This window comes from Hirundo rustica, chromosome 10, assembly GCF_015227805.2.
Source record: "Hirundo rustica isolate bHirRus1 chromosome 10, bHirRus1.pri.v3, whole genome shotgun sequence".
NCBI classification, from domain to species: domain Eukaryota; kingdom Metazoa; phylum Chordata; class Aves; order Passeriformes; family Hirundinidae; genus Hirundo; species Hirundo rustica.
In genome coordinates this window covers 16,019,452-16,045,231 of record NC_053459.1, presented here as the reverse complement: position 1 = coordinate 16,045,231, position 25,780 = coordinate 16,019,452, and the positions used below count along the sequence as shown (strand labels likewise).

Sequence of the window (25,780 nt, the reverse complement as noted above, 5' to 3'; positions counted from 1 at the left end):
GCGAGCCCATCCCAGGGGATGAGGGAAGAAGGATACCCTCTCTGGGGGTTCTGTTTAGGTTCTGTCTGTCCCCTCAGTTGGATTGAGATTGGGCTCTGCTACAGCCAATTCTCAGCTCGCAGCCAGGGACAGCAAAAAACTTCACCCAGGGATGTTTTGCTGGCTTTTCACCACAGCCAGACTGATAAATAGCCGTCTCCGCGCCTGTCTCCCTGGAGAGAAGCTCTCACCACTCCGGCAGGTTGTGAGGTGCCAGAAAATGCAAAGCCCATTGTCGGTCTCACTTTTCCCCTCGGCTGCCTGTTCCCAGCCCACCCTGCAGCCACCGCAGAGCCCCTGGGACACTCGGGGCTGGCACTCGCAGCTTCGTGAGCAGCGGGCGAGGGCTGGGCTGGGTCGGGGATTTCCCGGCAAAGCTATTGACGGGAGGCGGGGAGAGTCTCTATTTACCAGTGATCTGTTAAAGGGCAGCAATATTTTTTAATGTGCCCCAGGGCTGTCTAGGCTCAGATGCTACAGATGATGGCTTAATGCTCAGGGGACCATGCCTTTATTTTGCTTTTTCTCTCTCCTCTCCTTTACTCCCTTGAAGTCTCTGGATGTGTTAGCAGAGACTTGTGAGCGAGCCAGACCCACCGCCCTCCTCCCTGCCATGGGCGCAGAGGAGCCTAGTGCTGTTTTCCAGTTCTGTGCCATAGGAAAATAGGGATCAATAACCCAGCTCCCAGCCCTGGATACAGACACATGGGAGGAAACGGTCCCCATTATTTTAAGCTCTCTCCAGAGTGTAAATTCTCATAGTCTCTGATGCAGAGATGCCCGGCAGAGTTTTGTCCCTGCCTCAGCTCACACCTGGGCTCACTGCAGGTCCTCTGCTGTGAGGATGTGCTCTCTCAGTCCAACAACTAGGGAGAATGTGCTGATTTTTCACACCTTTTAAAGCAAAAGTCACATACCTCATATTTTTCTCCTCATTTCAATTGAACTCAGACTTAATTGCTATTCTTGGCAAACAGGTTGCTGCCCTCTGCTCCTGCCACTACCCCCGTCTTCAGTGGTGTGCTAAGGCTATAAATAATTGAAGGCAGGATCTCCTCTGTTGCCCTTTTTTGTGATTTGTATTCAGGGGCTGCTCAGGGTCTATCTCAGCCCAAGAAGCTGAACAGGCCAAGGCTGAGCAGCCATCGGAGTGAGGGATGGTGTGAGGATTCTCCTGGGAGTGCAGGCATGCATGGCAGACATCAGCAACCAGCCTTGACCATGTTCCTCTTGGAATAAAAGCCACAGGGCAGAAGCTCAGTACATACAAAAGTTTTATTTTGTTCTCAGGAGGAAGACTGAGAGAACCATCCTTACCTGACATCAGATATTTTACAGAATGTAATATATATATATAAAAAAGCAATACATATATATTAAAAAATATCTTGCAGTTACATGGCATAGCCAAGAGTACAGTTCATAGTGTATCTGCAAGTTCAACCTTCCTTAGGCCTTCTGCTCCTCTACAAGTTCTACAAATGGCTTTTTGGATGATAGCAAAATGTCAGAGTGTCATCTGCTCTTGGCTTCTTCCTTTCATGGGAAACCCAGAGGAGAAGGAGGAGAAAGAGAGGCCTGAAGGAGGCTACAGGCATGCAGTTAGCACAGCAGGCAAATTTTGCATGTTGCTTACAGCTATAGGAGGGCTTTGCTGGCAGATGAAGGAGAAGGTGTCCCTGCTGAAGGAAGGACAGCTCACCTGATCTTCTTCCTTGTTGGGACTTGTCTGCGTGGGCCATGGGAGGAAGCTAGGGAGGTATGAATATTTGTGATGTGTTAGGTGGGTTTGAGTCAGTCCAGAAGGACTTGGACACCTGCAGTAGGCCACAGTAGCCATGAACAAACACCGAACACCACTGGTAACCTGTAGATCAGCTAAATCAGTGGCCTCAAAAGCAGTTAGAAGGGACTAGGTTCTTGCAAGAATGATTAAACTGTCATGCAGGACTAACCAGGCCCCTGAGGAAGAGATGAAAGCCAAGGAAGGACGTTTTATACAAAATGGTTCTGCTGAAAATGAGTATTGCTTAGATACAGCCAATGTGAAGCTGTCCTGTAATGCAAAACTTTCCTTGGGAGGTCTGCTGTGGCTGGAAACCACAGAGCTGATCTCGGGGTGGGACTGGAGAGGGCTTCAGGTGATAACAGACTGGAGAAATTTTTGTGTCTGGAGGTCAGGGTGATGCTGAGTCTAAACCCTGCTCTGTGTCCTCGTGTCCTCTGTGGACTCATCCCACATGGTGGGATACAGGTATCCTGTTTGGGCTGCTGCTGTCTTGGCAGCCGTGGCTGAAGTTGAGGGCTAAATGTGGATCTATCCTCGCATCTTTGGGGCCAGGTGGATTTCACCTGGGATGCCACCAAGAAGGGATGTTTATTTGCATATAAAAATAATGGCAGACTCCCAGGACTCTCTCGCTACTCCTTGCACAGAAGAGGGGTTCACCAGCGTGGGGAACCTGTGAGGCCCAGGCCTGCCCACGTGGGTTTCCTGCACTGTCCATAGGCTCTGAAGCTCTGTAATTGCATCTTCCAATGGAGAGATCTGGCCAGAGAGTCCTAGGGCTGGGGACAATTCCCTGTGGACAGCACAAAGCTTTGGTGTCAGGGAAACGCTGCCTCAATTGCTGTGCCTTTTCCCTGGCTTGGAGGGAAGTTCCCTGGAGTGTGGGTGTGGTTTGCAGATGGGCAGCACATGCGAAGGACACCAGCTGAGATCTCGTCCTTCGCCCCCTCCCTCCAGCTCCCTAGCAAGCATTTCCTAAGAACGAGAGCGAAGGGATGGGGGACCGAGAGAAACAAATGACCTGGCAAGGGCCTGGCGTGCGTGGAATATCGTGGCTATTGCTTGCGAAAGACCCGGGTCTGGAGCACATTAAACAATAACAAGAATAAAGAGAGCCGCGGTGGCAGCGGGCTGCTTAGTCACTCATCTCTCCAGCTCCGGGTCCAGAAATGTCCATCTCTCCGAGGAGCCTGTTTTCTGCTCCACCCAGTCCACATAGTTGGAGACCTTGGTGTACACACCGTACACCTGCTTGCTGCCGCACTCCTCCGGGCCACCCCACGAGACCAGCCCTTGGGCCACCCACCTCCGTGTTCCTGGGTCCTGGATGACGAAGGCTCCCCCGCTGTCTCCCAAACAAGTGTCCTTCCCCCCCTCATAGTAGCCAGCACAGAACATGTTCTCGGTCACGCTGTAGTTGCCTGAGCGCGACTCGTAGCTGGTCTTGCACTCGGCGTGCAGCACCACGGGCAGTTTGACGTACTGCAGGATGTCAGACAGGGTCCTCATGCCTGAGCTGATGATCTCGTCCATGGTGATGTTGGGGTTGGAGATTCCCCAGCCAGCCACCAGCCCCAGCGTGTTGGGGTGAGGCCCCTCCAGCTCGTGCTCAAACTGGGGCAGGCAGACAGGCATGACGTACTTCCCCATGGTCACCTTCTCCTTCAGCTTGACCAGCGCGATGTCATGGTTGTAGTTCTGGATGTCAAACTCCTCATGGAGGATGATCCTCTCCACCGTCCTGTTGACAGCTTCCATCTTGTTCCTCACGTCATGGAGGGCCAGATAGACGGTGACGTGCTCCTTGGAGACGGGGATGACGGTCTTGTCCCGCCGCTGGGACCGGAGCACGTGGGCGGCTGTCAGCACCCAGGACTCTGAGAGCAGGGCCCCGCTGCCGAACCATTTGTCGTTGGGCACCCGGGACATGTCCTCCACCACAATGAGCGCCTGCCAGGGGAAGAAGCCGGGCTCCGCGTTCCGCCCGCCGATGATGCGCTTGATGATGCCAGGCAGAGGACGAGCTGGCCGGCCGCACACTGGGGACAGAAGGGACAGGGGTTACTTCCAGCTTATTTGTCTAGGGAACAAATGAAAAGGGGTGTCCCTGCAGGTTGTGTGGCTGGTTGTCTTCAAACCAAACACTCTCTTTTGTCTTTTTTGGTTCTGTTTTTCTTTCCATTTTCCGTTTCTGGAGTAATTTGGCTAGATTCACACCACTTCAGAAGCAGAAAGGCCAAATGAGTAATCTTATAGCCTCACTGTGACCTGTGAGCTCACTCAGCCCTTCCCAGACCTTTCAGGCACTTGCCTGGCTCCTGCTCAGTGTGCCAAGAGACCCAGGGGAGGGATGGTGGGAGGACTGGAGCTTGACATCAACCCAGTCTCACCCCTCACTCTGAGACCTGTCACGAGGTCTGTGTTCTCATAGCCATGGCATTTGCCCTCCTGGAGCTGCTGTGGCTGGAGAAGGCTTGGCCATGGAATGTTGCCTAGCACCATGGGTTTTACTCCTGTATCTCATCACCCGCAATTCTGGCAGCCAAACCAGAACCTCTCTGCTCAGCTCTTCAACAGACCCAGAATTAATGCCTAGAGTCCTGACATGGTGCCTGCTTTGCTTCCAGGGGCTTTATCACAGTGTTGGGAAGATGAGGGAATCAGGATGCTGAAGGTGTCTCTGAGAGGTTGGACAGGGTGGGGAGGGAGGGACAATCCTGTCCCTAGGGAACTTAAGCCTTTGGACATGGCTGTACGTGGCAGGGCTGATTCCTGCCTGTGGCAGCACTGTGGAGGGGGACTCGCAGGTTTGGGGATGCTGATGTCACTGGGAGGTTGTGGGAGCCTATTTCGGCTTGTCCTACATCTGGAAGAGTCCTGAATCACAGCAACTCATGTGCTGGTCTCATCCCTCTCAATCTGCAAAAAAACCCCAGATACTCCATGGAAAGTGCTGGGACTCTGCCTCAAATGCCACCTGTGCTGTGAGGGGACAATGCAAAGCCCCACAAACAGAGGGTCTGACCCCTCAGGGTGGTGGGGTCAGGGTGAGAATCAGTTTTGGAACCAGGCCAGGGGCACTGGAAGCTGCTAATGTGGATTTCTTGAGGCTGGGGTCTGTCTCTAGGAAAAATGTAACTCTAGTGGGGAGGAACATGGTGAATATGTCTCTGCATGTGCTCTGCACCTCTGTCTTTCCCAGTGCTGAAAGGAATAGAAAACATGCTCAGGAAAAGAATTCCTGTGTCCCAGCCCAGCTGCTCTGCTGCACCAAAGCCGATGGCTGTCCCAGGGAGATTCTTTTAGAGGAAGTACATCCAGCCAAATATTTATTCCATTAAATTACATATCAAAAATGCTGACCAGGCTGCAAATGCTCCCACTAATGGCAGAGGCAGGCAGAGCCTGGAACAGAGGTTCCTATTGATGGGGAGGTGCGTGAGACTCAGGGAAAGAGCTGAAGAGCAGCTGGCCAGCTGCTGCCTGCAGATGCTGATCTCAGGAGAGCATCACCCTCTCTCTGGGATTTTCCATTTTCCTGAAGTCTCTCTGACTCCTGTCACTAATCACAAGGCCTGGAAGTGGCCCATGAAAGCAGCAATGGCTCCAAAGCTGTCCCCGTATGCTCCCAGCTCAAATTAGTTCAGGCTGAAACATCAAGTAGAGATGCAGAGAGCAGCTGCCACAACAAGAGCAGCCACAGCCTGGGTCTTGGAGTTTTGTGGGATGCAGGGAATCTTAGGAGTCCTTCCTCTAGCCTTGCAGTGTCTCAGCAAGGCTGGAGAACAGATACCCTCCATGGGGCTGGGATGGTGTCTGAACCCCAGGATGGTTGCAGCTGCAGCTGCTGCATGGCAGCTGGATCCTTGCACCTCTCTGGACAGCCATCCCTGCACATCCCACTATAATCCACACCCAAGCTGCCTGCGGGCCCCTGCCGTGCCAGCCAGCCTGGCCCCACGCTTGGCTGTGGCCAGAAACTGTCCCGGAGACGTTTGTTTAATCCCGAGCAGGTGCCTGGCCTGGAAACGTGCTGGCTGCAAACATTTCTGCCACTGCTCAAAGACCCAGGACTTTTCCTTCCCTGTAAAGCAGTTTGTGTTTTTCTGGAAGGCTTGAAGAGGTGATAATTGCTACTGGATGTGTACACAGTGCCAAGAGGAGCTGACAGCCAGGTAACGATCTGCTCTTGGCTAAAACCACCTCCAGGGACACTGGGGGCTGAACGTGGCCAGTGGGCTGCTGGATTCCTTGTGTGCTGGAGTGGGGAGCTTGGGGAGCCCTGGCAGCTGGGATGGCTGTGACCCTGGTGCCACCACTGCACCCCGACAGTCTGGGCCTGCTGGGATAGCAGGGAGCCCCTGTCCCCACCGCCCTCCTGACCACGCATTGTGGCACTTGGCGAGGTGTGGCTGGCACTGTCCCAAGGAGCAGCGTTCCTGCATGGCAGCACCCTCCCCTGCGTGTCCCTGCTCCGCAGCCCTCGCTGTGGGAACCAGCCACCCCAGCAGCAGTACCTGGTCGGCAGGACGGCAGCTTGGTCCCCAGCTCCTCACTCCTCCACTGCCCCAATGCATCGCACGTGTAGGTGGCTGGAAGAGAGCAAAATGTTAGCTGGGCTCTGGTCCTGGCATGAGGGATTGTCCTTTCCAGTGAGGAGACCTTGCCCAGTTGTCAGGGCCCTTTGAACCCTTTTTCAGAGCAGGAAGTGACCTCCCTTTTAATGCCCTCCATGCTCCATTCCCAGGGGGCCATGCTGGCCCTGGCCCCATGCAGGGACGTGTCTCCATCCTCAGTTTGATTGTCTTGAGCTGTCTGGAGGGCTGTGCTATAGCCTCAGCCTCAGCTGGCAGCTGCTTCCACATAAAAATGCTGCCAATGCCCATTCTGCTAATTCATATGTGATGCTGGGACCATATGCAGGGAGATAAAAGCAGGGAGACAAGAATGTGAGGAATTCTCTTGGCTTTGCTTGCTGAGGGAGGAGAAGGGAGAAGGGCTGGGCTGTCTATGCACCCTTTCTACTGTCCAGAACTGAGTCTGAAGGGTACAGCGAGCTGTGGTGCTTGATAAACCACCTTATGGTTTTTCTGTGGTTGTGGACCAAGGGGCATGGCAGGAAAAACTCAGTCTGATATGATCCCACTGCTTTCTGTTGAGCTCTGTGTGTGCTGAACATTTGGGTGCTGAGGTGAGGAGCCTTGCAGAGCCCTTCCAGAGGCTGCTGGACCTGGTGCTCTCTCTAGCAGCCACAGAACACAGAGACACAGAAAATTTTGTAGTCAGCAGGGAGAAGATGGCAGGGTCAGAGCACAGAACACTCACGCTGCTGTGGCAAAGCAACCAGCAGGGCCAACTCCATCCTACCTCGTTGTGGAGCAGAATTTGTCCAGTCTGACAGTGCAGGCAGGGCAGACAGGGTTTGGTATGTGTAGGCTCCATCCACAGCCTGCTGTTTGCAGAGCACCCTGGAGCTGCCATCCCAGGCTCCCCCCATCGCACCCCCTGTGCCCAGCCTCACTGTGCCGGGGGGACGTGGCCTGGCCCCACTGCTCACCGGTGCTGTTGGGGGCCATGTGGTAGTAGGGGTGCTGGCAGTGGTACTGGATGGCTGCTTGGTAGGTGGTCAGGTTGTTCCTGGTGGAGAAGGTGACAAAGCCATGCTCCAGCTCCGGCGGCGCTTTGCAGTCAGCAACTGAAAGCCAACACAGAAGGGGGGGGTTGAACCCTGTGCTGTATCCTGGGGTGTTCACCAGCCAGCAGGCAGGGAGTGCTGGGCTTTGGCATGGGATGGGGGTCTTGTGGGACAGACCAAGGGCCTGCATCCCTTTTCTCTCTGGCACTGCAGGAAGCTCTGTCTTGGCAGGGCAGCCTGGCTCTGTGAAACCCTCCCGGACCACTCTGCACAGACAGAGCACGTGAGTGGCACCATGGAACAGCAGCAGCATGTTCCCACCCACAGGCTGTGTCACCAACACCACTCACTGCTGGAGACCCCAGGCCCAGGAGCCCCTCCATGTAGTGCCAGGTCTCTCTGCTACACCAGTGAGAGGGGAAGGAGCCTATTCTGGCAGGTGAAGTCTGTTGTGAGATGGTCCCAGAGAGCCTTTGCACTGTAGAGGTGCGCAGGGAGAGGCAGGCAGTGATTCACAGCTGTGCATCAGGGCTGCTCCTCTACGTACAAGGCTTTGCTGGGAGCTCAGCCCTGTCCTTCCTGCTCTGGTCTTGCTCACCAAACAGTGCTGATGAGCGTTTACAGATCAGGAGGAACAGCCCTTGGTCCTGGCTGTCCTATACAGCAGATGAAGGATGTTGATGAGAGCGTGGCTTGGCTGGTCTGCAGGCAGGGCTGAGGCCAGTACATGTGGGTGAGACCAACCCTGCTCCATTCCCCAAGACAGCAGGGGTTGGCTCTGCTTCACTGATCCCTGGTGTCGACACAGGGTCTGATGGAGGGAGAATAACTCTGGGGTGCCATTGCCCTTCCCCATGGCCTGTCCATGGTTTCCTTTCTCAGCATGATCCCTCAGAGTGCTCTGCCCAGCCTCTCCCCACAACTTGTCCCCCAAATTAGGTTTGTGCCAGGGAAGACCCCAGGCTGTGGGAGGGTTCATCTGCCAAATCCAGCAGTCACCTCCTTGGAGCTGAGCCTTCCTACCATGTTCACAGTACATTTGGGTGATGCTGTGCAGCCTTCCCCTACCCCACCCTGGGTGACCTGCCCCAGTGGAGGGCAGGAGCCAGGGTCTGATCCTGCCAAGGATCAATGCTGTGGAGCTGGGTTCTGCTGTGTTTAGGATGAGGGGTTGAGTAGGGAAATGGTGACTTTGCAGTAAGCAGATCCTGTGGATCAGGGGTGGTTTGAGGTCTGTTGGTTCCCATGTGCTCCAGGATGTGAAGGGAACGAGGACAGCAGTCCTAACTGATCAAGGCTAACAAAGAGAGAATTCACTAGACATTGTAGCTGGAACCAGGGATATGTACCATTGCTCAAGATTGTCTAGTTCCTTGGGTGAAAAAAGCCTGGTTTATGGCAAAATACTGCAGCTCACCATTCCCCAGGGTACCCTCCACTGTCTGTAGAGACAGCAAGTGATGGGATGAGTGTGTAGGTGCAGGCAGGCTGGGTGGAGACTGGGTACCTGTTTCCTTGCAGGAAAGAGGGAATGAATGTCAGGGGACCATCCTGGCCTGCCTCTCTACTCTGGGATTGTTTATGGCTGCAGGACAGCATTCACTGGCCTGCACAGCCCATCTCCTCCCTGTGTGTCTCAGACCAGGCCTGATCCCTGGAGAGTCGGCTCTTGTAGAGAGGTATTGCTGCACCAGCGTCCCAGGCCCTGCTGAAAGGGTAAGGGGAGGGCATTTGTTCTGTGATCCTTTCTAGAGTTTTCCCTCTGGAAAGGGGCCATTTAGCATCTCTGTATTTGTAGGACCAGAAGTGGACTGATATCCCCAACACACACCTCTTCCTCTCCCAGCCTCTGTTCCACATCCCAACATCCTCCTAGTGGAGCCTCCAGTGCCCCAGGGAGTACAGCATGCATGCCCATGGTTCCTGGGGATGTGAAAGGGGTCAGATCCAGGCTCTGACCTCCTTCAGCTGCAGCCAGCCAGTGTGTCCTCACCTCTGCCAGGCCAGCCGTGGGGAGCACAGGGGAAGCAGAGGAACACCCATCCCCCTGCCTCGGTGCCAGGGCTCAGTGCCTGCAGGAAAGGGCTGGTGATGCCAACCCATCCTCCAGGCCTCCTTGTCTGGAGGGTCTGAAAGGCACCAGGACTCTCGGAGAGAGGAGAGGAAGAAGCGTTTCTTATTTGTGACGCTGGGCCAGGGAGGAAGGACAGTGGGAGACCGAATCCAACCCAGCGACCGACCAACCGGGCGGCCGTGCCGCAATCCTTGCGCCGCCCTTGGAGGGGGAGCCGAGGGGGCCCAGGAGTCCGAGTGGAGAGGGAGGGATGCAGAGATGCTGGGAGCTGGCAGCAGCACGTGGTCCCCAGGCAGCGGTGCTGGGGCCGGGTGGGCCCCCTTCCCGTGGGGCAGGGTGTCACCGGGAAAGGGGGGCTCGACGCCAATTTCCTTCACCCTTCTCGAGACGGAGTTAAGGAAGCACCAGGCGTGGGGGTTAAGAGTGCCATGCCGGTTAGACAAGCCACAGAGATGGATTTGGCAGCCAGGCCAGTGGAAAGGGAACCCGCCCTGGGTACTGGACAGATCAGAGGGGCATCGAGACAGGCTGCCCGTCGGGGCGGCACGGCCGGCGCCAGCCTCAGGCGGCCACCTCCTCCAAGCCGGCTCTTCCCTCTGTCTGGTTGTTGGCTCTATCTGCAGCTGCACCGAAAGCAGAGGGGAAGGAGGAGAGCAGAGAGAGAAAGCCCAATTAGTAGATGAGCAGAGAAAGACATGCAGGAAACCCAGCCCCCAAACCACCAGAATCGTTAATGAGCTCCCAGCGAGCCGTGCCAGGGTGCCGTGGATGCCAGCGGAGCCACGGCCCTGCTGGGGATGCCCTCGCTCTGCTCAGCCAGGGCAACCTGGGGGTGGTGGCTGGGAGAAGCACAGGTTTCTGTTTAGCCTCTCCAGGCTATGGAGCTGGATTTTGTCCACTTTGCTGAGAAGTTTTCTATTTTCTGCATTGTTTATGCCCTGCCTCTCACAGACATCCTGGGGAGATGGGAGTCTTTGCAGTCTGGAGGCCTAAATTGTCCATTTAGGGGCTTCTTGGTTTTCCAAAAAAATCTTAGAAATTTAGTGTAGTGGGTCATATTACACAAGAATCAGTTCCAGCCCAGCTGGAACAATGCAGGTAATAATTTCAATTTTCTCAAAAAGATCATAGTTTTTGGTGTTAAAAAATATTTACCTAGATTTTGTTCTAATTTTTAGACAATGCAAATTTTTCTCTGATCTGTTCAAGCTGGATAAAATCAATAGGAATCTGTGGTAGTGAACGTGTAGGAGTGAGGACTTCCTCAGTAGGACAGAGGCATCACTGACCCCCCAGTTTTTAAGGAGCCCTTTCAGTTATTAATCTATTTAGCAAGTCTGAGAGCCCCCCGATTTCCATTTGGCTTGAGAAAACATGAATTAGAACTCCAGAAATACTCTCTCCCACAGTAAGACGCAAAATAGTATTAAAAGGAAAAGAGTCTGTCTAGATGAGGAGAACCTGGATCCCAACACCCCTAGAAAGCATCCCCTCCTGCCTCTCCTGGAAGGATCTGGGACAATCCCTGACCACGTTTGCTGTTTTGCTCCTCTCTGGGCCAGCCTTACAGCACTGAGCAGCAGTGAGAGCCTCCCTGAGCTCTGAGAGGCTTGGGGGAAAGAGAGAAGTTGCGATCAGGTACATCTCCCAAACCTGAGCTGAGAGAAGAGCTGGGTTAGATGAAAGAAGAGATTATTCAAATTATCACCTCTCCTTTCAAGTGTTGTTTTTTTTTTTTTTTCCTTCTCTCCCATTTTAAGTTTTGTAAATATTTGAACATTTTTCTCTCCCCTCTCACTTACCTGAGCAGTGCCCAGTTTAGGCTAATTCCTGGGACCTCTCTAATGCCCTGCATTTTAATAGCCTCCATTGGGAAGGAAATTTGGACTAGGAACTAGATTATCACAGGCCTGTCCCAGGCTTACCTGACAGACCCAGTTCTCAAGAGCCAGGCTTGCTCTTTCTTTGACAGAGAGACAGCAAAGTGGCTCATGAATCAAATTATAGAGTAATCTTAATGAAAGCACCAATCTCCTGCTTGTGGCATTTGGCCTGAGCCCTGTTACATCATCCAGGAACAAGCCAAAAGAGCTTTGCAGGGTTACGTAGCCTGGCTGGGTTCATGTCTCTGAGTAAGGAACTCCACTCTGGCAGGGCAGCTCCCATTGGCATGAAATGATTTTAGCAGGAAAAGGACATTGGCAGGGTAGGGAAGGGTGTCCTTACTTTTGCAGACAGGGATCTTGTTACTCCATGTGCCATCCTTCAGACACTCGATCTGGAAGGAGTCACTTTCCGCGTTATCCTGTGCAGAAGGTACCAACAACAACAAAAAATCCTATCAATGTTCAAGTCAAAGAAATAAATCTCTCAATAAAAAGGGAATTTCTTGGTGATTTAAACAAGTTATATCCAGCATCCCCTGGAAGGGGACTTTTTTTAGTTAAAAATTGCAATGAGATCATAATGAAAACCTTGAGGAGTTTTCTTGTTGCCAGCAGCTCAGTGGCACGCTGAAAGCCAAAGAACTGGAGTCACTTATTCCTGTTGTAAATGATGAGATGGGTGAGGAGGCAGCTCTGCATGAAGGATGGGACTGGCAGGAGATCAGAGAAATACTCAAGCCCATGTTGGGAGTAAAAGTGGGCTACTGGCTTGGGGGGAAGACAACCACCCCATGAGTCAGCCATGCTCTCTGTGGTTCTCAGCTGTTTCCCAGAGAGAGCCTGCCAAAATCCTGCCCCCCATGACTCGCTGAAGCTGTCCCCAAGTCCCCGAGGACCTCCCAGTCAGTGGAGGCTGGCCTCTGCAGGGCTGCTGAGACAGTGCCCACTGAGGTGGGGGGCAGGCAGAGCCCTGGCAGCTGCCTCAGAGCTTTTGCTGACTTTTTCTCTGGCAGAGGTGCCAGAGTTCGCTGGCTCCGGAGGGATGCTGAGAGGGTGGCTCAGGGCAGGGCTATCTCCTCTTTTCCTCTGTCTTTGGAAAGGAAAGGTGTTGGCTCTCAGAGGTGTTTCCCTTGCCCCTGGAAAGGGGGTGAGGGTGATGTGTGATTGTGTTCACTCTCCCAGAAATGCAATGGCTTTGAGAGGAAGTATCCTCTTCTCCCTACCGATATTCCCAGCTCCATGATGTCAATCCATACCTTCAGCACTTTGTATCCAGTGTTGCAGCTGACGACAACCTGGTCTTTGAAGGTGTACTTGGCTTGAGAAGGCTCAATTTTCCCATTGATTGGTGGTTGCACCAGTGGGCAGGGGTTTCCTTTGAATTAAGAGCAAATGAAGCTAAGCAGAGGAATAAATGGAGCAGATGTAAAGTCCCAGCTCTTCCACCCAGCCCATGTAGCAGAATTTGAGCATCTCTGCCCTGCTTTTACTCTTAGTCTACACTGGTATGGCTCAGCCAGGCTCTTTTAGAAGGCATGGAGGCTCCATGTCTTTCTTTCCTTCAGTCTGTAATTCTCTGGCTTTGAGCATTACAAATCTGGGAGCTAATAATCATACCTTGTGCAATGATCCTGCCCAAAATTGCTCTGCTTTGCAATATGGTCTCGTTTCAGAGCTCAGTTTTTGTAGGGAAAAAAAGAACCCTTTGGAGGGAGGGCTCCCTGTTATTTTATGCCTCTCCTATTGTGATTTCTGGAACAGATCCTTTCTGGAGACAGGATCGTGGACCACCAAACTCATGGTGTCCACCTGCAGGCATTATAATGCCCTTCCCATTCCCAAGCCCAGCAAACAGAGGAAAGCAGCAGGAGTTACCAATTGCTGTGTATGACAACTTCCAGCCCCTGTTCTCTCCAGAGTTGTCACTGTGGAAGCGGATCTGCACGCTGTTGGTTTGGGTTTCAATGCGTCCCGGGGACTTTTCTCCACAGAAAGGTCCAAACTCCTTTTGGCCTGCTTTGATCTGCCGAGGCAAAGATGAGTGGGTGATTTGAGGGGGCTCTTTGATCCCTGAGGTCAGTGGATGGGGCTGGAGTGGGGCTTAGGCACCATGTGCTGGGGGGATCTGAGCAGAAAGAGGGTCACTGTTGTCCAAAAGGGTCACAAGCAGATGTGGTAAAGAGACATGGGGTCATAAGAGGATAGGGCTCTTGATTCCACCATCCCTGTTTAGACTGGGATGATTTTGATCCCATCACCAGGGCACTGGAGACACAAAAGGTGAGTACGAGAGGAGGAGTGTGCAGAGCCCAGCTCACCTTGATGTGGTCATATGGACAGGTCACCTTGGGGTGGTCTTCCACATCAAAGCTGTCCTCGAAGTTCAGGGTGATGAAGAAACCCTCCTCCAGCTCGATCCGGTACAGGCAGTCCGAGCTCTTGGGGTATGGGCTGGGGAAGTCGGCGCTGGTGATCACCCCGCTCCTCTGGGTGTAGAGGTTGTCACTGCACTCCACTGAAACACAGCCGTGGCTCCATCAGGGCCCTGACAGGCATGTCCCAGCCCTGACCATACTCAGGAATCCTCCCAGTGGAGCGGGGTCTGTTGGGTGGATCCATGGATTCCAAATATGGGTACATGGATCCCAAATATATGTCCATGAAGGAGAATCTCACACGGCCAACTTCCAAATACTCCCATGGCACAGAAGTCCTGGGCTGTGAGCTAGTCCCAGCTAATCTACATGATACAGATTCAGAGCAGGGACTAAACCTTTTCATTTCTCTGACTTGAGAAGGTCTATAGAGCTTAGTTGAGGAGCACAGCCCCTGGGAGAAGGATTCCCAGACTACTGGTTTGTAGGGGAAGAGGCACCTCATCCCTCCTGGCAGCAAAAAAGGACCATTTTGCCTGCGCTTGGTAGGTGTGATGCCTACTCAGGGACCCTCTGTGTGCCCATCCCTGCGTCTGGGCTGTGCCTGTGGTACCTTTGCAGGTCCTGTTGTCGGAGTGGAGGATGTAGCCAAACCTGCAGGAGCAGTAGTACCCGCCGATGTAGTTGTGGCAGTAGTGGTCACAAGCCAGCTCCTCATCGCTCTTCTCCAGGCACTCATCCACATCTAGGATGGAGTTAACAAGGAAGGGAGGTCACCCTGAAGCTCTCCACACGTCACTCCTCGCGGGGGCTTTTGCCACAGCACCGAGAAATCCGTTATCCCGTGTGGTGGATCGCATGAGCACCCAGTGAGTCCCACAGGCCCAAGGGCTGCACACGAGTCCTTCTCTTGCTGGGGAACCCAAGGCTAGCCTGGGACGTGGTCCCTGCAAATCTGGTTGCCCACCCTAGCAAGCTGGCCCTGCAGGCTCCAGTGCTGCTTACCCACAGCGGTGTAATGGGCATCGAAGCCGGTGAAACGTTCCTCGTTGGAGAAGTCAGACCTGAAGGTGAGCCCCATGTAGGGCCCTGGGGACAGGATCGCTTGCTGTCCTGGAGCCTGCTCTGTGTCTGTTGTCTCCCTGCCACAGAAGGTTGCCAGCTCCTGGTCCTCAGTTTCGATCTGTTAGCAGAAAGAAGGGGTGAGCCTGGAGAGCCTGCTGTGAGTTCCCTGGGGAGGTCAGACTGGGACTGGAGTCGTCTTCTGTATCCAGGACCTCATATCCTCTGCCTGTGCTTGTCCAGGCTGGCCCCTGCCAGGACTCACCAGTGTCTCCACGGGGCACAGGGACTCAGGTCTGCCTGTTCTGCCTGAGGCACCTCTGAGGCAGATGCCAAGAGCAGGTGGCATCCAGGATGTAGGGAGGACCTGGGGGGTGTAAGGGGAGGATGCAGGGTGGGAGCCCATTTGGGAGCTGGGATGAGGACATGGGGCAGCAGTGCAGAAGAAGGAGTGTGAAAATCAGCCCTGGGCTGTGTCATTCACACTCAGAGCTGGTGGTACCTGAAATGCTTCCCCTCACCTCTTCCCGTGGCTCAAACACTGATCCAGACAGCGAGCATCTCTGTGAGGGGCCTAGAGGAGTCCCTGCCTGTTGGTTTTGCATCAGCTCAAAGCAGCAGCTGTAATTTGTTTCTGTCCCCTGGGCTGCCTCAGACAAGCTTGGTCCTGTCCCTCCCACCCAGGCTCTGTGTGTGACTCCAGAGCTGTGGTTCCAGGCACTGCTGGGACTCTGACCATGCACCCAGAGGGCTGAGGAAAGGGAGTGATGAGCTGGGGTGCCCTGTTGTCCTATCATCACATTCAGTAGTCTCTATGTGCATCCCTTTAAAACACAGCTTTATCTGTGCCTTAAAGCACTGTAATCCCTGCAGAAAACCTTTCAGTTTTCCCTGGAAACCCTCTCCTTTCCTTTTTCCTTGCTGTTTTCTCCAGCATTGATCCACCTCCTTCTCCTACACATCCCATGCCCGACCTGCCTCAACCAGGACCTCTCCCAGGCAGTTCCCAGCACCCTGCCTGCTTTCCCCCTGGGGATCTGGATGGGAATAAGCCTCGGCAGAGGAACGTGATGAACACCACCACTGCTGAGCCAAGCCACCGTTATTGAGGCTGTAATGAAGTGCACAGCCCCCCAGCACATGCCTGGGGAAAACAGTCATCTGCACGGGGCTGATGGGGTCCTGGAGGTGTTGGAATGCTACCCCTGGCTAGCTTGGCCTCAGCAAGGCCCTGGGACCCTTCTCTGACTCCATCCCTGTCACCTAGAGACCCTCGGGTTGTGCCTGCTGGGGGAGGTCTGGGGCTGAAAGGGAAATTTCCCAGACCTGAACAAACAGGCGGAAACTCGTTCACACCAGGGAAAGCCAACATGGAAATGGCAACTCAGCATGCCTTGACATTGCCTCCAGATATTTTCCATCCTCTCATACAAGCTGGAGCTGGCCAGAAAAGAGAGACACTTTCCGATGATAAATTTTGGGAATTTTGAGAAAAAACACGCACCCTGCTTTGGGGACAAAAACCCAATTGATTTTTTTTTTTGTAACAGCATTCTGGGGCAAAAAAAAAAAAAAAAAAGAAAACAAGTAATTTGGTCTCCATCTGGTTTCAATCCCTTTGAAATATACTGTGGTGCTTTAGAATTGCTTTTAAATCTGAAAGATTGTTTTGAAATGAAATAGGGTTTCAGACTGAAAAACGGGAGTGCCATCACCAGAAGAGAAGGAAAAAGGCATTTCATCCCTGTCTGCGCCAGCACGTGGGACGCGCCTCTTCCACAGAAAATGCTTTTTCTTAAGGAAATCCGTGGGAAGGAGGAATTTCCAGCCAGCTGCTCTCTGTGGGGCGGGTGGCTGTCACCTCTGCCAGGACCCAAGAGCCACTGTGTGAGCTCCCATTCCTTGCCTTCAGCCCCAGAGAGCGCAGGACCTGCAGCGCAGCCTTCCCAAAGGGCTGGAAAATCTTCCCGGTGCCCTGGGTCTGGGCTCGAGGATGCTCCAGGCGTGGGGCCAGCCCCAGCACTGCCCCCAGCATCCCTGGACACAGCCCTGGAGTGGCAGGATGGGCCCCGGGAGAGCTGTGCTCTCCTCACTGGAGGTATCCACAGCTCCTTATCTGAGACGGGTCCCATGCCCCGAGCCACAGGGAGCAGAGGCAGCCCTTCAGCAGTAAACTAAACAGAGAGGTCATCATCCCTGGTTAATATTTGCTGCTTCTGCTGGGGACTTGTATACTTTTTTGTAGATCATTTACATCCAGCGAGCAGGCTGGTAATTAAATCCTGGTTGTTTGTTTGGAGTTTCTCCCTCTCGGGTCACGATGTCGACGTTTTCACTAGAGAAGATGTGTCCCTGAGGGAAATATCAATTGCCACAGAGAAATTCCCTATAAAAATACGCTGAAAGAATCCTCCTTTGAAAAATAAAATGTAACGACACCCTTGTGCCTTAAATTTACCCTTGCCAATGCCTCCTGCTGTTCTTCCCCGTTTCTTCTTGCATCCTCAGTCCCTCATTAAGACTTCTGCCCTTCTGGGTGGAGGCAGATTGGAGTCCCTCTCTGGCTGTAGCTCTATCCCTCTGCATTTTGGTCGGTGCTGTGGCTAAGGAGTGTCCCAAGTTGTGGGGCCCCTCTCTGCCCCACAATGATTCCCCCCTTGGGGGCAGGAGCTGGGATGCCCTGGCTGGCAGGGAAAAAAGGCTTCCCCAGGGCATGGGCTGTTGGGGATGCCGGGGAGCACTGATGCTCAGGAGGTGCCTCCTGCAGCCAGGGGGTTAATGAAATGCCAGAAACACCGAGGGGAATTTGGCCCTGGCAGTTTGGTGTCTGCTGCCGGAGAGGAGCAATACGGAAACACAGCCGCCACCAGCCCCCCCTCTCCAGCCCTGCAGGAATGCACTAATTGGACTGATGAAGGCCAAACATACCACTTGTAATATATATAAATGGCTCATTAGGCAGAGAAATCGCAGGGCTGGGCTGAAGACACTGGGAACATGACATGGGGAGGAGACTCTCAGAGCCAGGGCAGGGCACGACGTGGCCCCCGCCGAGCGGCCCCGCAGAGCGTGGCAAGAAGGCAACACCCAGAGCAACGGGGCTTTTTTTTTTCACTGCTGCTGCTGCTCCTGGATATTGGGAATGAAGCAGGGAAAGCCCCTGCAAAAGCTTCCAAGTCTCCTGGAGATCTTCTCCCCAAGATACACCAAGGGTCCTTCCATATGCAAGCATGAAATTGCCCTGAATTTCCATGGGAACATCGGTTTGTCACCCCACAGCCCTGCTATGGGTGACAAAGGAGGATGGCTGGTTTCCTGTGCTGTGGATTTGGCTTGGCTTCCAGCCTGTCCCTTCCCACATGGCAGCTGCACCCACACGCACTATTTCTGGGCAAGGCTGGTTCCCTGGAGGGGCTGGGGGTAAAAAGAGACCCAGGCAGGATGCTGGAGTCCTGCAAGAGCTGATGATCTGCTCCCATGCCTGGTCTTCCTCCTCTGCCTGCTGCCCTGTCCCCAGTGGCGCAGGGGAGTAGGCAGTGCCACCAGACACCTCTGCTGAGAGCTATCAGGATGGGCAAGACAAGCAGCAAAGCCCTGGGCTCTTCCTTCTCCCAGCTGCTTTCTGGGGTTCAAAGTGCTCCTTTTGGGACCCCACACTCCCAGGGAATGAATGACGCCCTGGCTGGGGCTGGCTGACAGGACCAAAAGAGGATGCACTCCTCCTGAAACCCCAGTTCATGCCAGACCTTGATTTGTGCGTTTTCTCCCTCGTTTGTGCAGAGGGAGGTGTACATGGGTCCTGATCACCCTTCCTGTAGCCCCAGGCTGGGCATGTACTGCCCCGAATGAAAAACTTCGCTTGTTCCCTGGTCCTGCAGTCCCCCCGCAGTGCCTCATCAATCACTGACAGGGTGTCCCCCCATCTTCGTTCCAATCAAGGAGCTGGCTCTAGCTGGCTGCCAAGCTCTTGGGGGCTGATCTCATTCCAGGGCCTGACTGAGCAATGTGCAAACCCTCGTGGACAGGTCCCCAGGCTCAGATCTCTATAATAAGCTTGGATATTTACTCATGATGGCTCCTTAGAAGCCAGGATTCCATTGCCCATCTCCCTGCCATGGTGCTCCTCAGAGACACCGTTCAAGTCATTTAACCTGATTTTCTAGTCAGGGCTGTGACTTTTTGGGTGCCCTGGGCCAGTGATGCAGGCTGGTGAAACTCTCTGCAAATGAGGAACCTCCAAACTGGTTCCCTGTGGTTGGTGATGAGCTGGGCAGGGGCTGCTGGGCAGCACAGCAAAGGGAAGGAGCAGGAAGAGGGCAGCCCAGGGTGGGTGACTGCTCCATCCCTGCCCACATGCACCTGGCAGCTGGCTGACAGCAGCCATCCCTGGCCTGAGGAGAGGCTGCATCCGATGTGCTGAGTCCCAGAGTTTGGCTTCCCAGCCTGTGACTGGAGTTTTCTACCTGCATGGGGGGCTTCTCCAGGTGGGTATTTTGGGGATGGCTGCTCCTCCCATTCCTCCTTGGCTCACTTCCTTACTGAAGTGCGACTCTCCTTCTCTGCCATCCCCATTTGCACGGACAAGCCTCCCATGCTGTGAGGATTTCTTTAGGAGCCACATTCTTTTTATATATATACACACGCACAAGTGTGTGTGTGCATATATAAATAAACAGCTATTGTTTTAATTAGCCATTGTTTCAGAGCTCTGGAAACTGTTCCCTGCTGCAGACCACCCCGAAGGCAGGTTTACAGCTCAGATCACCCTCAACTTGCCACTTGGGATGAGTTTCTACACTGCTTAAGAACTTGGATGTGGGCAGCCAGGGAGCAAAGGAAGTAAAGGCCTGGCACAGGTGCTTTTTGCTTGTCCTGAATTGAGTCCCCACCTGCTCAGCCCCTTTTTAACCTCCTCCTTCTTAGGGCAGTCAAGATGATGAAGACCCTGAACAAACAAGAAGGTGTTTCTTCACACACACAGAGGCATATAATCATATATTTAACCTGTTCAACCCTCTGGCGTCTGGTGCTGCAGAGATAAGTTACCCATGAGCTCAGAAAGCAATGGTACATGTTCAGAGATGGGGAATCCATTGAGCACAATGAACACAGAGATCTGCCCGTGTTTCGGAGCTTCCTCACAGGCACCAGCAGAATATTACAGAGAAGAACCTGTGCCAGGTCTGTGGTTATATTCTATAGCCATGCACTGTGGCCTCTGTCAAAGAGGGGACTGATGCTGTTTTTACACCTTGCACTGGTACATACAGAGCTGGGCACACAAACCCGAGGAGGAAAACAGCCATGGAGTCATTCACTGCTCTCCTTAACGTTTTCTAAGCCAGTGGTTTAGCATCAAGAATGCACCCTTACCCAGCAGAGTAACCTCTGGGTCTCCCATAATCCATCCATTTTCATCACTTTTCAATTCTGTGGTGGAGGCTCAGCAAGCTGAGTTACAGCCCCGAGCAAATTTATACAGCTGAGATCTAAATCCCTGTGAAAAATTCCGCCTTCTTATGGAAATCCAGGGGCAGGGAGAGCTGTGGTGCCAAGTTGGTGCTGTGGCCAAGTAACAGGGAGCCTTATGGAAAAGGAAAAAAGAGGAGGGGGTGAAGGGTGGGAGGAGGGGTAAAGCTTGGAATGGGGAAAGTTTCCAAGAAATCTGTTCCTTGAGCTTATTGGGGTTTTAAAGCAATATATCTCTATATATGTCCCTGGGCCCTTGTGCTTGGAGAAGATCCAGGAGAAGCAGAAAGAGCTAATCAAACCTCAATGAGAGCTGTTAGTAGCAGAGTGAGTGCCAGCACAAAGGGGGAATGAAAGCAGGGAGCAACAGATCCTAAGAGGAAAAAGCACAAATGTTTGCTTTGTTTTCTTAGGGCAAGAATAAAACAATAATTTCAATTATCTAGCAAGTAGCACCAGGGCCAGGTTCTGTGGTTCCAGACCTGGGAGCAAGCTCCACCTGCCTCTGTGTGGAGAGGCAGGGTGAAGCTTATCCTGGGTGGTGATGTAACCTGTGTTCAGCCAGGCAACCTAGAAAGCACCTGCTTGCTCCTTCTGGTCTACCAGAAGCACCACACTTGCACATTTTCACCACCCTTGTCCTGGATGTGAAGGAGAGCCCTGCTTGGAGGAACCTGTGGTATAAAGGCAAGGTTGCTCTGGGGCACTGCAGTGTGTGGCCACCACAATTTTGGGTGGGTTACCCAATGAAGCAGACTGAAATATTTGGAGGTTTTGGTCATGACAGCTCCCTGGAAACCTCCACAGCAGCCTCGAGCTTTCCCTTTTACTTCCTGTGGGGCTGGACAGAACCTGCAAGGTGTGGCCAGGGATCCAGGCTGGCTGCAAGAGGCACCTACAGCCATGGTCCGACAAAGTGTGCCCAGCTCAGGGGTTTTCCTTGCTGGCATCAGAGTGGCACAAACTGCTGTTTAGCCACAGGTGTTTTATCAGCCCATAGGTGTGAAAAATCCCATTGGGTGCAGTAAGAATCAGGTGCCCAAACACTTTCAGTAATTTGTTCCTCTGTGGGTAAGCTCTGACTCTGGTGTCCCACTCCCTGTTGGTCCAAGGGGTGCTGGCAGCTTACCTGTGTTCTCCCCGTGGCCTGCTGGACTGAACACTCCTGAGCCCAATAAAATGGGGAGAACTGTCTTGTTCTCTGCTTTTCCAGCACTGCCCTTTCTCAGCTGGCCAAGCAGCTCTGCTGTCTACCCCACCATCTGCCCTGAGATGTCACAGCTCACCTTCACATAGTCATATTCACAGAGGTAGGATGACTCCAGGTCAAAATGCATGAAGTACAGCTTGATTTTAAATCCATCAGGCACAGAGATGTTCCACGTCATTTCCGAGTCACTGGGATAGGAGTCGGGGAAGTTGGGAGACTGGATCTCCCCAAACATGTCTGTCAGCTCCACGGCATCGGCCACGCAGAGCAGCAAGGCACAGAAGGGCCAGGCCAGGGGGTACCTGGAACACACAGGTGAGGAGATGGAATGGAACTCTGGCAGTGGCAATACCTGTGGAAGGCTCATATCTCTTCCCAAGTGGATCGCGCAAGAGGAGGTGAGGCACCGTGGCACCATGAGCAACCCCTGGGAGGTGGAGGTGGGATCTGCATGTGCCTCCCACGAGGGGAAAGCCCCTTTGAAAGGTGGGTGCCACGGGTGCCACAAGGGATAAAAAGGCACCTCCACAGCTCCCAGCCAGCCTGAAGTGCCATCAGGAGCTGAGTGTTTCCTGTGCTTCTGGGGGCAGCAGCCATTGGCAACACAACCCTTAACTAATGGAAGAATAATCATAAACATGCTTAATAAAATAATGATGCTCTCTAAATCAATTTATTGAAAGCATCATGGCAATAGCTGATTATTATTATTATTATTATTATTATTATTATTATTATTATTATTATTATTATTATTATTACTGCTGAGCCTCATCCTGCCAAATTGAAATCCTTAGCTCTCAATAAACAGCACACATCTTTGCAGCTGGGCAAAGATGGAACCAGGCCTCAGCTTTGCAACCCTGCATGTTACACTATACCCTTCTTTATGGATGTCTTAGGGAGGAGAGGTGAGGAGGGAGAGGGAGGGAGAGAGGACGGAGAGTGAGGAGAGGAGAGGGAGCGAGTGATTTCTATCTCTCTTATTTTCTTCTTTCTCTTACGTCTTCTCTCTCTTCTTTCTATTCTCTTCTCTTCTCTTCTTTCTTTCTCTTCTCTCTCTTCCTTCTCCCAAAATGGAGAAGCAGGCAGAGGCTGGGATCCATAAGATGTTTTGTCAATCAAACCCATCTTTTAAAAAGTCTTGGTCTGAAGAGTGTTGTCCCAGCTGTGTTACAACTTATTTATCCCAGAGGAGGGCAGAGAGAACAGGTAAATCTGTGGTGGTCCATCTGACTTCACACCAGCCTTGAGCTTCATTTAACATGAAAGGGAGCGTAAACTGAGTGTTCCTCTGTGCAAGGAGTGAATACCCCCAGTGCTGGAGGTGTGAACATGAAAGCCTCTGCTATTGCATAGGACCCAGAAAGAGGAGCAGACCTCAGGCACTTTACACATATTGGAGCATACAAAGGAAAAGAAATATTCAGGAAATAAGAGCCATTAGAGATGAAAATTTCTAAAATAGGCACTAAGGCTGGCAAAGGATTGTAGGTGTGTAAAACAGACATTGGAACCACTCACACATACATGTACACCTGGTTTCAGAATCAGGGCTTGATTTAGGTATGCTGGTGAGGAAATTGAAGCCGCATTAGAGGATTATTTTTAACCTGCCTGTGTTCTTTCAAAACCAGAGCAGTAAATTTCTGGGGTTCATTTGTGTAGCGCCATCACTTTTCTCAGCTCTTCATTACAAAGAAAAGTAAGTGGGAGCTGAGAAATTTGGATTGATTTTTCTTTCAAGCGGAGTGAGGTTGAACATGCCCTTTTCTGACAGCTTCTCTGAAACCACAAATATGTGTGAAGGGAAAAACTGTTACTCCTCTGGTCAGAGTACATACATGGGGCTGGACGCTGAGCTGGTGTAAATGGGCATCATCTCCATTTCAACAGGCTGTTTTCTTGCGCGGCTCCGCTTCCCCCGAAGCAGGGGAGGCGAAACAACATCAAACTTCTCCCCCATGACAGGAAAGTCTTCACCTCGTGTGGAAGTGATAAATGACCGTGGTGCGTACAAGAACCTGAAGCCCGCGCAGCCGGTCCCACTCGCTCGTACCTTCTCCCCTGGGCCGTGCCAGAGCCGTGCCCATGCCAGGATGTCCCTTGGGCTTTGCTGGCATGCCGGCGTGCGAGCCGGGCTGCGGCGCGACGCCGGGGCGTGAGCATCATCGCCTCGTTCGCTCAGGGACGGGGGAACCGGAGCTCATCACCGAGAAACCTTCCCCAGCGGGACTGCCCCCTGCCCGGCCGTGCCCTCCCACCGCGGGCTGCGGGGCCCGGGCTCGGCCCGTCGCCGCGGTACTCACCTCATCTTGCTGCTGGCAGAGTTTCCCGGCGGATTCGGTGCGGAGGATTGATGGCTCGCTGGCTGGGGACGGCTTCGCCTCTTTCCCAGCGCTCCGCTCTCCGCCTTATCTCTGTCCGGAGATTTGCGAGCGTGTGCGCGCCTGTGTTTGTGTGTGCGTCTGGAGCTGCCTGGCATTTTCCATGCAGGTCACGCCTTCCCGTGCCTGCAGCCGTTCCCCACGTCCAGGCAGGCAGGCAGGCAGGCAGGCAGACCTGCCCGCATCCGAGCCCTCCTCCCCGCCCGCCTCTCCCTCCTCTCCGCCGCGGGGCTGCCCTGCGCTCCAGCAATCAGCGGAGTTTTTGTCTTCCCTAATCTCCAGAGTTTTGTGTGTGTGTGTGTGTGTGTGTGTGTGTGTGTGTGTGTGCCCATGCACATTGTGTTTTCTCTCGCTCTCTCTCTCTTTTTTTTTTTTTTCCCCCTTCACAGCCTGCTTTGCCAGATGGCTAAAATTTGCCTCTCAATAGGGTCTGAAGCTCCAGCAAAAACAGAAGGCAAGAATGTGTGAAAAAAAAAAAAAAAAAAGAAAAGAAAAGCCTGTGCGGGCATAAATAGCTTTAGTGGTGGTGCTGCCGCTGGGATCGGCGCTCGAGAATTGCTTTCAGCATCTCTGTTTAGTGCCGAGCAACGTTTGGGATGGGGATATGGCTTCCAAGAAACTTTGGAGTTGTGACAGTCTGAATAAAATCAAGCCCTAATTTGCATGCTCCTGTAGAACCCAGGAATTGCCAGATTCTGTATTTTGTCCCAGGGCAAAAGAGCAGCTTTGGAAGTGGACTCTGCTCGGGAGTGAAAACTTTAGACACTAAAGTTTCAGGTTTTGAGCTAACTCCCTTCGGGAAACAGGTAAAAACATGAACACGCCCCTCTAAGCCACGGGAGACTGATCTCTCCCTGTGCCAGGCACAAACCAACCCAAACTCCCCTGTCTGCATAGCTAAGTGCGAAGGAGATCTATCTGGGCTGCAAATAAGGGAATAGCACGTAGGACGTTAAAGGATGCGAGCGGCTCCCTCATTCAGAAATCTCCTTGGACACGTGAGGAGCAAAACTTCAATAGCTGTTTACCGACTTCAGCTTGAGCTGGTTAATGTAAACCCCGCAGATATCCACTGGCAGGCACGGCTACACATGCGGCATGTTAAAAGGCACACAAAAACAAGAGCCGGGAAGAGGCAGGGAAACAGGGATGTGTTGGCAGCACTCCTGGAGCAGCAGCTCCCAGCCCTCCCGGGCTCCACAGCTCGCTGATGTCAGGCTGTGGCGCTGCTGTTAAAGGGGCGATGGTACCTCCAGCCCTTGCGCAGGCTTTGCCCCACCAGCAATCCCAGAGAAGCTGGAAGGGAAGCGGGTAGAGAGAAAAAAGTAAAATTTCCTTTTTCCATTTCTTGTCTTTGTGGTTTTTTGGGGGGTTATGGTTCCTTGGCTTCCCGTGCAGAAGCTGCTTCTCCCATTCCCACGAGGCTCCGGTTCTGCACTGGGAAAGAAATGGTACCTAAGAGACACAGTGGAATAAAATAGAAAAATATGGGTGGAAAAGCGCTAGAAAAACAGGGGAAAGGTCCTGAGTAAAGGGAAGGTCTCAGTCTGCCATACTTTGTAGCTCTATTTGGGAAGTTTTAACAGCTTATCACTAAACAGACGTGAGCTCTCACTCATGCTAACGCACCCAGGCAAGCTGATCAAACTAATTAATATGTAAGCAATGTGTCAAATGCAAGGATTTATTTTTGCAGGCAAGTGTGGTCTTGTCTGAGCCCTGAATACACTGTGATCTATTTTTTCCCTGCCCGTTTTGCAGGGTGGATCCTTTATGCATTCATTTTTCCATCACGACATCTTCTATAGCTTTTTGGAATGGCTTCTCTAATTCAGGAGCAATATGGAGCCTTGT

General features: G+C 52.8%; 1 protein-coding gene across 2 annotated transcripts; it reads right to left on the bottom strand.

The window, feature by feature from the left end:
- Positions 1–1,459: 1,459 nt before the first annotated feature.
- Positions 1,460–24,032, bottom strand: MASP1 (MBL associated serine protease 1). 2 transcript variants are annotated; one of them, XM_040074113.2, is made up of 11 exons: positions 23,849–24,008; positions 21,616–21,841; positions 14,804–14,981; positions 14,412–14,543; positions 13,742–13,938; positions 13,299–13,446; positions 12,680–12,798; positions 11,764–11,842; positions 7,386–7,523; positions 6,346–6,420; positions 1,460–3,867 (listed from the first exon to the last, which is right to left on the bottom strand). In XM_040074113.2, the coding sequence occupies exons 1-11, from the start codon at positions 23,851–23,853 to the stop codon at positions 2,972–2,974; spliced, it is 2,193 nt and encodes a 730-aa protein (XP_039930047.2). In that variant the 5' UTR covers positions 23,854–24,008; the 3' UTR covers positions 1,460–2,971. The 2 variants fall into 2 exon arrangements, with proteins under 2 accessions (XP_039930047.2, XP_039930048.1); XM_040074114.2 differs by lacking the exons at positions 1,460–3,867; positions 6,346–6,420; positions 7,386–7,523 and adding an exon at positions 9,621–10,160 and having other exon boundaries at positions 23,849–24,032.
- Between the last annotated feature and the right edge of the window lie 1,748 nt (positions 24,033–25,780).